The 12,417-nt window shown below is 45.0% G+C and overlaps 1 protein-coding gene across 3 annotated transcripts; it reads left to right on the top strand.

Moving 5' to 3' along the window:
- The first annotated feature begins 1,758 nt into the window (after window positions 1-1,758).
- On the top strand, window positions 1,759-7,105 carry TTC32 (tetratricopeptide repeat domain 32). 3 transcript variants are annotated; one of them, XR_005596812.1, is made up of 4 exons: window positions 2,078-2,382; window positions 3,517-3,683; window positions 5,855-6,136; window positions 6,939-7,105. XR_005596812.1 is itself a non-coding variant. In XM_039532126.1 (3 exons), the coding sequence occupies exons 1-3, from the start codon at window positions 1,828-1,830 to the stop codon at window positions 5,980-5,982; spliced, it is 357 nt and encodes a 118-aa protein (XP_039388060.1). In that variant the 5' UTR covers window positions 1,759-1,827; the 3' UTR covers window positions 5,983-7,105. The 3 variants fall into 3 exon arrangements, 2 of the variants coding, with proteins under 2 accessions (XP_039388060.1, XP_039388059.1); XM_039532126.1 differs by lacking the exon at window positions 2,078-2,382 and adding an exon at window positions 1,759-1,889 and having other exon boundaries at window positions 5,855-7,105; XM_039532125.1 differs by having other exon boundaries at window positions 5,855-7,105.
- The last annotated feature ends 5,312 nt before the right edge of the window (window positions 7,106-12,417 follow it).

The following is a 12,417-nucleotide window of genomic DNA, read 5'->3' as shown; positions in this document are numbered from 1 at the left end:
TCTAGCTATGATACAGATAGGTTTTTCATACCTGGCCCAAGCTTCTTATAGCATAGCTGTTGCCCTGTCCATCTCTCCCGGGAGAACAACAGACAGACAGACAAAAGTTTCAATTTTAAAAAGTTTTAGCCTTCCCATTAGCTCTTTTGGCCAGGTGCCCACTCGCTTCCTTTTACCTATGCATAACAGTGAGACTTTTTATAGGTAGAGGAATTAGAGAACAGCTACTAAGAGGGATTTTATAGCTACTGGCTGGCTGGGTGTCCATAAAAGGGAGCTAACCTGCCCCTTGATTTGTCACAGTTACATACTGCCTCTCTGAAGCTATTTTCTCACCCATTCAAGAATACAAGAGTCACCGAAGAAGACATTTTGATTTTGAGGCACAGGATAATCCCATAAGAGACCCAAACAACAATTCAAAGTTGAATTCTTTGTATGATATTCCAAAACTCCTCACTATACCTGAAGAAGACCTACACCAGCAATGCAGGCACTAGAGACAGTGTTGACATTATGATGACATGTGCAATATTGATGTGAGTGATTTAGGTGATGAACTGAAAGCCCTTTCAAGATACATTTCAGTAGGATCAACTCCAAAGGCTGTTCTGGAATACATGTGCACAAATAAGATGACCACCCTCTTTCCAAATGCTTTTGTTGCTCTGCGCATATTTCTAACACTTCCTGTAACAGTTGCCAGTGGAGAACACAGCTTCTCCAAACTGAAGTTAAACTCCACACGCTTAGGGTGACCAGACGGCAAGTGCAAAAAATCAGGACAGGGGGTGGGGGATACTAGGAGGCTATATAAGAAAAAGACCCAAAAATCGGGACTGTCCCTATAAAACTGGGACATCTGGTCACCCTAGCTACGCTCCACAATGACACAGGAGAGGCTGGTTGGCCTTGCAACCATCTCAGTAGAGCATGAGCTCGCCCAGACTGTGGACTTTCAGCAGAAAGCAGTTCAAATCTTTGCAAACAAGAAGGCATGGAAAGCACCACTTTGATTATTTATACAGGTAAAAATGCCATCTCAATTGATTAGACTTTTCCTGTTGGTATGCATACTTCCACCTTTTCATGTTCTCTGTATGTATAAATATCTCCTGTCTGTGTTCCATTCTATGCATCCAAAGAAGTGAGCTGTAGCTCACGAAAGCTTATGCTGAAATAAATTTGTTAGTCTTTAAGGTGCCACAAGTACTTCTGTTCTTTTAGTGTTTACTATGCAGACAAGAAAAGTTAACTTTCAAACGCCTGAACAGGAAATGTAAGTGGTCCGTACAATTTTTAAACAAGGCATTTTAGTTTTGCTTTATTGGGGTAGGTAGCAGAGCAGCACCATGAGAGGAGTAGAACAGGAAGAAGGCAGAATTGAGACCTTTCAAAGTTTTGGCCCAAGCGAGGGGGCATCATTTGAGCTCCCTGCGTCAGGTGCCAAAACGTTGTGGGCCGTCCCTGTGGGTGGGGAAAGCAGGGTGACCACACAGCAAGTGTGAAAAATCGGGACAGGAGGTGGGGGGTAATAGGAGCCTATATGAGAAAAAGACTCAAAAATCGGGACTGTCCTGATAAAACCGGGACATCTGGTCACCCTAGGGGAAAGTGAGCAGCGGGGGGGGGCGGGGGTGTGGTGTGGTGGAGTGAACAGGGCCAGGCCTCAGAGAAGGGGCGGGGCAGGGCTGGGGCCTCAGAGGACAGGTGGGGCAGGGCAAGGAGTTTGGTTTTGTGCTAGCAGAAAGCTGGCCCCCCATTGCCCTGGCTGGGGGCTGCTGGGAATGACGGAGCTGGTCCCAGCGCTGCCTAGGGCTGGAAGGGATGTGGGAAGCAGCAAGGGGAGCCCAGCCCATGAGGCTGGTCCGAGGCGTTCAGCCCCACCCGTAAGCGGGACCGGTATTTCGGAGCTGGCGGGAGCGAAGCGGGGGGGGGGGGGGTTACAGGGAGCCCCTTGGGGCAGGCCCAGGCCGGGAAGCGCCCAATGCCGTGAGGCGGGGGCGGGGCAGAACTATAAACCCTCCAGCTCGGTGGGGGCCCTAGGGCAGGCCCGGCCCGGCAGCCCGGCGCATTATGGGTAGCTCATTTGCTGCGCAGCCGCTCTACAGCGCAACGCGGGGCGGTGTTGTGACGTCACGTCACCGGCCCCGGAGTGCGGCCACCGTAGCGCGACCGACAGCGCCGAACCCGGGGGCGAGCGGAGCGGTTGCTGTGGTGATGTAACCCCGTCATGGAGCAGGACCCGGCTCGCGAGCCCCCGGACCTGCTGTCGGCCGCGCACGCGCAGTTCCGGGAGCAGCGGTTCGGGGCTGCGGAGGCGCTGTACAGCCGCTTCATCGCGCAGTGCGAACGCTCCTCTGCCGGCCCCGCCCCCGGGCGGTGAGTCTCGAGCAGCTCGGGGGCGGGGCCGGCGCTTGTGCGGAGGGAGGCGGGCAGGGCAGCAGGGGGCGCAGCTCCTGCACTCGACGGGGGGGAGCTCTAACTCTCCGCGCGCCCAGCAGCCAATGGGATGGGCCGCGAGGCTGCGGCGGGCGGGACAGGGCGGGGCGGGGCTGGGAGTCACCTGCCTTGGGCGGGGCCGGAAGCGCGCCCAGGCTGGGGCTCCGCCCCCACGCCCTGTCCGGTCCCACCTGTGCCCCCGCCAGGGCAGAGCCGCTGGCGGCTGCCGGGAGCCCGCCTGCTAGAGCGCCGGGCGCCCCCAGGGCGGGGGGAGTCGGGCTCTGCCCCCAGAGCGGGGGTGGCTCTGAAAGGGGCTGTCTGGGGGGAGGCCTGTGGCCTGTTACACAGGAGGCCAGACTGGATGGTCGCAGGCTACAGGCACCGGCTTCTTCCGGGCCCGGGAGTGTTCAAACCGCCCCCCCAGCTCTGCCCCAGGGCCGGACCCCAACCCACCTCTTCCTGCCCCTGCTCCACCCCAGCCCCTGCCTGGCCAGTTCCAGGCCCCTCCCCCGAGTGTGCCCGTTCCTGCTCCTCCCACCCCCCAGCACCTCCTGCGCTGCCAAACAGCTGATGGCAGCAAAGGGGACGGGACGGGGGGAGGAGTTGATCAGCCGCGCCACCAGTGCACAAGTGCGGGGGGGGGGCAGGAAGCTGGCTTCCGGTGGGTGCTCAGCACCCATTAATTTTTTTCCATGGGTACTTCAGTACCCACGGAGTCGGTGCCTATGTCATAGTCTGCCCTCTGGCCTGGGTATCTGTGGGCACGTCTACACTTAAAACGTTGCATTGTCGTAGCTGCAGCGCTTGAATGAAGATGCTCTATGCTGATGGGAGAGAGTTCTCCCATCAGTGTAGTTAATCCACCTCCCCGAGAGGCAGTAGTTATTTGGTGGGAGAAGCTCTCCCGCCTGTATAGAACTGTCTACATGAGGGGTTAAGTTGGTTAACTGCGTTGCTCAGGGGTGTGGATTTATCACACCCCTCAGCAGTATAGTTATACTGATATAGGTATATAATGTAGACCAGACTTTTGACTCTTAAGCATTCAGTGCCCGCTCTCTCTTTTAAATCAAGGAAATGCCTCACCCATGATCTCGCCACTGCATTCAACAACAGGGGACAAATTAAGTACATGCGAGTTGACTTCTATGAAGCAATGGATGACTACACATCAGCCATACAAACCCAACCTGATTTTGAAGTCCCATATTATAACAGAGGATTAATACTGTACAGGCTAGGTATGGAAAAAACATGGTTCATTTTCTAATTTAGTATGTTGCGTTTGCAGACTGGCTTGCACAATAGTGTCCCATTCTTGGTTGGCCCTTAAGCACTACCATGATAAACATAATACTATTAATGTGCTGCAAACTTGGACCTGTATTACTCCAATTTCATGCCAGTGGAATTATACCACTATAAAATGGTGGGAAATCAGCCCCCTTAAATCACTGTCCAAAGTAATTGCTTTAAAAATAAACAGGAAACTGGTTTTTTTAACAGGTTGGTTTATATGATATTGGGATGCTGAACAAACCAAGTGGCAGCCTTTCATAATGTAACTTGATCTGTGTAAAAAGGCCTCCAGACTAATTTGTTTCTGTCATTTGGCTTTTTATTTGTGCTGGGTAAAGTTTTGGGAATAGAGTTGTTGGCCCTGATTCTGCTGAAACAAAATTTTTTGCACCAGGGGAAATCCAATTCCTGATAGTATACCATGGTGTCTATCAGATATAAAAACGCACTTGAGTAATGTTATGTGTGAGAAACCAATAAAGGCAAGGAATTCATAAATTGAGGCTACTAGGCTGCTTTTCAGTCCCCTCGTCCATCATCCCATTTGACCATTATCACTATATGGTGTAGCAGATGGTGTCGCAGCATTTGTTTGTAATCTTTTATTTAGGGATTGCATTAGGTGAACACCTGATAAACAAGAGTTGATTGATTTATTCTAACAACTAATGAGGTTGGGAATAATTATCACCATTTTACAGAGATTAAGGCCACAAGGAAATCAGTGGCATGCCAGGTAGAGAAACCAGATTCCCTGGAATCCTACTTTGGTGTATTAACCACAAATCCATCCTTCCCGTTATGTGATCTGTGTTTTGCAGATTGACTTGGATATAAGTATTTTGTGGATATGGCTATAAGTATTTTGTGTCATTCCAGATAGTATTAGGGGGTCAAGTGAGTGGTGAATCTTTTAAATCATAAAAAGAACAGGCGTACTTGTGGCACCGTAGAGACTAACAAATTTATTTAAGCAATTTACAATGCTCAAATAAATTTGTTAGTCTCTAAGGTGCCACAAGTACTCTTGTTCTTTTTGTGGATACAGACTAACACAGCTGCTACTCTGAAACCTTTTAAATCATAGTGTGATGTTTTTTGAAAATTTGTCCTCTGGGATATAACTTTTTTTTCCTTCTTCTTCTTCTTCTTCAAAGCCCTGTCATAAAATGTAAGAAAACAGCACTTATTTGAGCCCCGATAGCTGAGCAGGGCACAACAGTAGCTATGACAGCATTCACATTGACTTCAGTAAGCTTTGGATCAGGCCCTAAATCATCACAACAGAATTGGCTGCTGTGATTTGGGACATTCATCAGAAAAGTAATTTGAAATCAGTTATGTGAAATTCTCTCTGTTTTGTTCTCTTTTGGGAGTTAATACAGAAATAAATGTAGAGTGAAACTTCGATAACCCACAGTCCGTCTTTCAGAATTAAATGATTTTTACCCCCTACTTAGCAAATATTTAACATTGATGTGCCGAAGACTTCATTATATTATAACATTTACTACAGTATGTTTGCTAATACATTATGAATTATATTTAAATTAAACTACATTAATGTAAAAGATCATAATACGCTTTTATGTATTATCCTTGTTGTTTTGGTCAATTTACTAAGCAATTTGCAAAATTCCGTAATCTCCCAGTAAGTCTCACCATCATTCTATAGTTTCATGAGTTCTGTATCTTCGGTAAGTTTTCTGGTTTTGAAAACAATCTAAAATACTCATACATGTTCCTAAAAGGAGACAAAACTACTAACAGTGATTCTGCGGATGTGCATAGTGGTATTACTGTTGCATGTTTTATAATGAAATGGCATTAGCAGAAGCATTATGCTTTAATATGAATAATTAGAGTACAGAGCCTGATCTTGAGAAGACAGAGAGCCTCCTGTGAAGTACTAAATGCCTTCAGCTCCCATTGTTTTCAAGCTGAGTTGATTGTGCTTAACACATTACAGGATATGCCTTAGAATTTCTAGTATATGCAATGGAGAGTTTTGTTTGGTAAAACCGTCATGAATCATTCTTCAGTTTTTGTTTGTGAAATAGCTTAGCTGTAGAAACAAGTAATGCACTTTTTTTTTCTCTTTTTGTTGTCACAGGATACTATGATGAGGCTTTGAAAGATTTCAAGAAAGTTTTAGCATTAAACCCTGAGTTTGAAGATGCTTCCTTGAGTCTAAAACAGACTATTCTTGACAAAGAAGAAAAACAAAGGAGGACATATTAAAAATCCCACTAGTTCCATAAAAAATGTTTTCTTGAACACTTAGTTGACTTGAGATTTTAGTCTTTGATGAATAAAACACAAGATTGTTTACATTTAACTTATCTTGCTCTGAGGAAAAGAAATTTTCTTAGTTTTAGATAAATAATCAAAGTAGGTATGTACTATAATTGCCAAGTAAACTATAGTTTTCGAACAGCTCTGTAATTGCAGTGTTGAACAAAAGCACAATGTTAAATCTGTCTATGATGCTAGTCATTCTATGTTGCAATGCTTTATAATATATACAAAGCTGGTGGAAGTTCAGTAACTACTACTAAAGTCTGATTGTTAAAGAAATGTTTATATGTACTTTTGCACAGATTTATTTAATAAGTCTTTAGTGGAGGAAATAGACAAATTATAGCAAGTTTCAGTACTTGAAATTAGGTGTTTAGTTGAAGTAATTTCTTTAACATTGTTAAAACTGTTTTACAGTATGTTAAGTAAGTTGGAATATAGCATCTGCCTATTGATTTCCAATATGTCCATCATAAAGGCACTGGGCTATGGAGGGAGTATAGGATACAGTTTATATTTTATTATAATCATAGATTACTTGGGCTGGAAGGGACCTCAGGAGGTCATCTAGTCCAACCCCCTGCTCAAAGCAGGACCAATCCCCAGCTAAATCCCTAAATGGCCCCCTCAAAGATTGAACTCACAACCCTGGGTTTAGCAGGCCAATGCTCAAACCACTAAGCTGGGACCGAGAGGAAGGAGGCTGGATATATTGTTTTGATTTCTGTATCATCTGCAGGAAACCAGAAGGACTGTAATTGTTTGAGTTGTTATTGGCAATTTTCCTTTTGGCTTTTTTATCCGTTTATTGAAAAAATACAATTAATTTATTACATAAAACCCAGTGTGATCTAACTAGCCATAAGGATAAGTGCAAACTGGTTCATCTTTTATTTCAGATTAGACTAGAGAAGCAGCAGCTCAAGTCAAGAACACTGGGTCTATTATGCCGTTGTGTTGTGCACAGGAATAAAGTTCTGGTTTAAAAAAAAAGTTTTTAATTACAAGCATGGCATCAACTTTAAATGTATTCTGAATAAATAAGACCACTTTAAGGTTCCTTTTATACTGTATATTGCTTCATGGAAGATCTCACAGCTCCTTACAATACAAGGCCATGTCACTGGAATGACTTGTGAGAGTCGGTGGGAAGTCCCACAGCACTACTTGGGTAAGTAAAGAGACTGGGGTTTAGCCCTTAAATTGCTTTGTGTTCTATCTACAGTTACCACTTTCATTACAGAATTCACTTACAGCTCTGGGGCGAAACACTGCAACTGTTTTAATGAGCACGACACCCTCTACACACAATTTCATGCAACCCATCCTGCTTCCCAGACAATGGTTTTAGCCTTATGACACACCTGTTAGGTTTGGTGGCATTGTTAGCCTTTTTTTACAGGAGAAGCAGACATCCTGTGGCAATAGGGTCCAAATTTTCAAGAGTCTCAGTTTTGGTTTTCAAATGAAGATTCCTGCAGCCATTAATTGTGTTCATTTCCCCATAAAAAGTGCGTGTTGGGGAGGAATGCTTTCTATCTACGGCCCACTCACATTTCATAACTCTGACAAAAAGACTTTGGCAAATGAGGGATATTATTTTTTATGAATAGTTTATGTACCTCCGTTTAGGTGCTTGCTATTATCCCTGTCTAAGTGGAATTGAATTAAAAAGGGGTTACTAGGAAGAGTAGGCAGAAAACAAAACAGTGGTCAGACAAGACAGCTCTGGACAAACAACTTCAAATAGCCAGTGACTGGGCCAATAAATAAGGAAGATGCTCTTCCCAGGCACGACCCAGAAGTTGCACAGCTGTCTTACTAAGGCCAGAGCCTACAAATCTGAAGTACCAAGCATGCCCTGGAGAAAGGAAGGGGGTGAATGGTCAGCAGCTACCAGAGAGGGTGGAGGAAAGAGAATGCAGCAGAGGTAGTTGCTCTGAGGGAGAAGGGGTAAGCTTAGGCAAGATAGGAGTACAGACTTTTTGTATTGTAACCTTTTTCAATGCTTGTTGTGTGCCAGTGGGTAAATAGACAGTGGCTGTTTGGAAGGAGCTGTTCTAAGTCACATTAGCAGCTGGTGATCACAGGCTCCCACAGGGAAGGGTCTTGCAAGTGCCTTGTGTTAAGGCGGTTGGAAGCAGGGTGGCTGCCATCTTGGGGTTCAGTCTAAAAGTGGTAGAACTTCAGAATACTACTCAGAGGTAAAGGTAGCAAAATGTGTCAGCTGAAGGGTGCATTTGTGAGGGCCTGCAAAGGAGTACAAGGCACCACTTGCTTTGCAATCATGAGTAGGGTGGGAGAACAGAGTGTTGTAGGCTGGTGCTCCAGTCTAAATAGGGTGAACTGCAGTGTTGCTCTCTGGGAGAAGTGCAGGTAGAGTTGGAAAGACAGGCTGTCAGTTGGAAAGAGTGTCTATGGAGAGAGCAGGCGAAGAGATCACAGGTTCAGCTCACCCCGGAACCACAACACAGTCCTTTCTAAATACAACGCACAGGCATTTAAAAAAAAATTGAAGAGTTCTATCATGTATGTTTTGGAAAACAAAAAAAAAACAATGGACCTTTATGATAGATGCACTCATTCTTCCACAATTTCATTTTATATATGCTGCTATTCAGTTTTTATACTGTCTGCATCATCATTGTAGGAATGTTTCACTGAATTGGGAACAACCTTACACAGCAGTTTTTTGAGTATTTCCTTTTCTCAAAAAGATATGAGATGCCCTGGTCAATGTAATGTATTTTTATATTTGTGTGTTTAGCCAATAAGTTTATGAGATATCCAGATGTCTTTGGCTGCCAGTCAATCTAACCCCATCTTTTTCAATCTGAAGTTATTAAACCTTGCTGTGTGGCATTTTCAGCCATTCGGGCCTGTAGAAAGGGTGTTAGGAAGACACCCTTCTCCCTGTCAGTAAACTGAAGTAGCAGGATTCACATTGTAACTCTCCTTTGGTTTGAAATATTTGCTACTCCTAATCCTTTATGAATCATAAAAATAGCAGAGGACAGTAACATTTTATTTTTAGTGTTGCCAGATGTAACTCAGAAAATCTCTCCCAACTTGTAAAATGAACACAATGTAATACACTATACAGAGGTATATGGTACTATGGTGCTTTACACCTTCACCAGATTTAGATGTTGTCTCTGCCTGAAAATTGTAAGTTATTGTAGAATGTCTGAGGCGATCCTGGCTGCTCCCTTTAGAACGCTGGCTAAGCATTCGCCTTTCATGGTCATAGTGCTGTACCAGTAAATCCAACAGGCACTTGCTGCTAACATGCCTGGATTGGTACAGTCTTTCTGGGCTAGGAACGTTTCAGGCATTAATAATTCACAGCTTCTCCAAGGTTTTCTACGGGCCCAAAAAAGCCTGTTTTCCCTCAGGCAGGCCAGGGTACTTTACTAGCAGACCTCCATTTAAATCTTCTCCAGGACTCGGATTATCTCAACAATGAGTAAAAATCTTCTCACCCAATGATTCTCTACCTATACATTTATAGAAGTGTTTGATTCTCCTCAGTGCTTTACAGAATGTTTTGTTTTGTTCTAGTATCTGGAACAATCATTTCTTTCTCATCTCTTGTTTGATCAGAGACATGGAAAAGAGGAAGATCGTGGACCTCTGTAGGACCCTACTACACTAGTTTTTGATGTGGAGTTCCCTTTTCCCAGAAGGGAGTGAGCACTGGTGCAGCCCTCACACATTCAACTCTATTGCAGGGACTAAATAACTTCCACATTCAAAGAAAGTTAGAAACAGTGATGCTGTTGCAGCTCAGCAAGCCACAGGTGTTAGAGAATCTAGGCTGTGAAATGTTTCAGAGTGGTAGCCATGTTGGTCTGTATCAGCAAAAACAACGAGGAGTCCTTGTGGCACCTTAGAGACTAACAAATTTATTTGGGCATAAGATTTCATGGGCTAGAACCCACTTCATCAGATGCATGGAGTGGAAAATGCAGGTATAAATACATGAACTGATGTGAGTTGCGTTACTACTAAGTGTGAGATCAGTCTGAGACAATTCAGTTAACAGCAGGATACCCAGGGAGGAAAAATAACTTGAAAGTTGTGAAACGATACCCTAACTTCTCTTATTTTTACCTAGCTAGAGGGTAGAGAGATTTGCAATCATAGTAGATGGATTGAGAAGAATCAGTAATTCTAAATGGAGAGTCTTGGAACATTAAAGGGAAAAATGACTAAGCTTGTGCCTTTTTTTGTTTTCCTCTCCCAACTGCTTTTTTAAACTCAGAAAGTGACAACGAACTTCAGAGTTGGTGGACCTTGGAGGGAACGATTTTAACCCAAGCCATACAGAGTGATAAATTAACAGTGTCTGTGCAGAAGTATGGATACCTCAAAGATCTCTGTTCAGAATGTAGCTATCATTAAAAAATACAAAACCAGATGTTAGGATGTATATGGAATAGGATGGAGAATAATACCATTACTTACTTGTTGAGTCTGCTCTGGAATAGTGTGTGCAACACTGGTTCTGAGTCTCAAAAATGGGGAGGGTTAGAAAAGGTCTAACCTCTTAGGATGAGACCTTCGCAGAAGGCAGCTTATCCCACATCTGCCTGCTAGGAGATTTTCTGCATTTTCCCTGGGAAAAGTTAGTGCTGGCCAGCGTTGGTGATCATACTAAGGCCTGGTCTACACTAGGCGTTTAAACCGGTTTTAGGAGCGTAAAACGCCCCACACATCCACACCACTGAGGCCTTTATATCGGGTATAAGAGGCTCTTTAGGGCTTTTCCTGGGCTCTTTCTAAACGTATTACCATATCGGATTAGGGTTAGTGTGGCGCAGATCAGCGGTATTGGCCTCGGGCGGTATCCACAGTGCACCACTGACCGCTCTGGACAGCAATCTGAACTCGGATGCAGTGGCCAGGTAGACAGGAAAAGCCCCGCGAACTTTTGAATATTTCCTGTTTGCCCAGCATGGAGCTCCGATCAGCACGTGTGGCGATGCAGTTAAAAAATCAAAATAAAGAGCTCCCGCATGGACCATGCGGATGTGATCGCTGTAAGGGCAGGCAAATCTGTTCTATCAGCGCCGAAATTCAAAATCAAATCAAAAAAAAAATCTCCAGAGCAGCCGCCATGCAGGCTCAGCGCACTGCTGCGTGACAAACGGAAAGCCAAAGAATCAAATGGGCTCATGGACTGGAGGACTCAAGCTATCCACAGTTCCTGCAGTCTCCGAAAATTTGCATTCTTGGCTGAACTCCAAATGCTTCTAGGGTCAAACACAGTGTCCGCGGGTCAGGGCATAGCTCGGCCACCCCCACACCCCAGAAGTGAAAGGAAAAAATCCTCTCTTGACTCTTTAACATGTCACCCTATCTTTACTGAATGCTGCAGATAGATGTGATGCTGCAGCACTCAACACCAACATCCTTGCTCCCCCTGCCATGGGTGGCTGATGGTGCAATATGACTGGTACCTGTCCTCATCATCAGCCTATTGGCACATGGGGCAGTGCAAAAGGACTGGTAACCATGCCGACTAGCATCAGTTAGGTCAATCAAGGGCGCCTGGCCCTAATTTTTCCTGGCAGATGGTGCAATATGGCTGATAACCATCGTCATCATAGCAACAGGGGGCTGAGCTCCATCAGCCCCCACCCTTCATGTGTAAAGAAAAGATTCAATTGCCCCTGAACTAGTAGCGCGATGCTGGGCTCCTCTCCTCCACACTGCTTAATGTCCTGTCTGGACTATCATAGCAGCTGGAGGCTGCCTTCCACTCATTTCTCACTAACAAGTCACTGTGTCTTATTCCTGCATTCTTTATTACTTCATCACACAAGTGGGGGGACAATGCTACAGTAGCCCAGGAAGGCTGGGGGAAGAACGGAATCAACAGGTGGGGTTGTTGCAGGAGCACCCCCTGTGAATAGCATACAGCTCATAATTTCTGCTGGATCTGACACAGAGCAGCTGTGCTCTCTGGTTCTATGATACAGTAGTTCTCTAGTACACTTGCCCAAATTCTAGACAGGACTGATTCTATTTTTAGATACCAAAAAGGAGGGATTGACTCAGGGAGTCATTCCCAATTTTATTTTTGCCCCTGGCTAAGAGCAGCCAGGGGCACTTATGACAGCAACAGATGGTGCAGTGCAAAAGGACTGGTAACCATGATCATCTTTTTACCAATTTATGGATTGGTAGATGGTGCAGTATGGCTGGTAACCATCTCTGCTGTCATGCAAAAGCAAAAGCATGCTGCTGTGTAGCGCTGCTGAATCGCCTCTGTCAGCAGCATCTAGTACACATACGGTGACAGTCACAAAAGGCAAAACAGGCTCCATGATTGCCATGCTATGGCATCTGCCAGGGCAATCCAGGGAAAAAAGC

This window comes from Mauremys reevesii, linkage group 3 (assembly GCF_016161935.1).
Source record: "Mauremys reevesii isolate NIE-2019 linkage group 3, ASM1616193v1, whole genome shotgun sequence".
Lineage (NCBI taxonomy): Eukaryota > Metazoa > Chordata > Testudines > Geoemydidae > Mauremys > Mauremys reevesii.
Note: the sequence above shows the minus strand (reverse complement) of the source record. Positions and strands in the feature narration are given on the sequence as shown.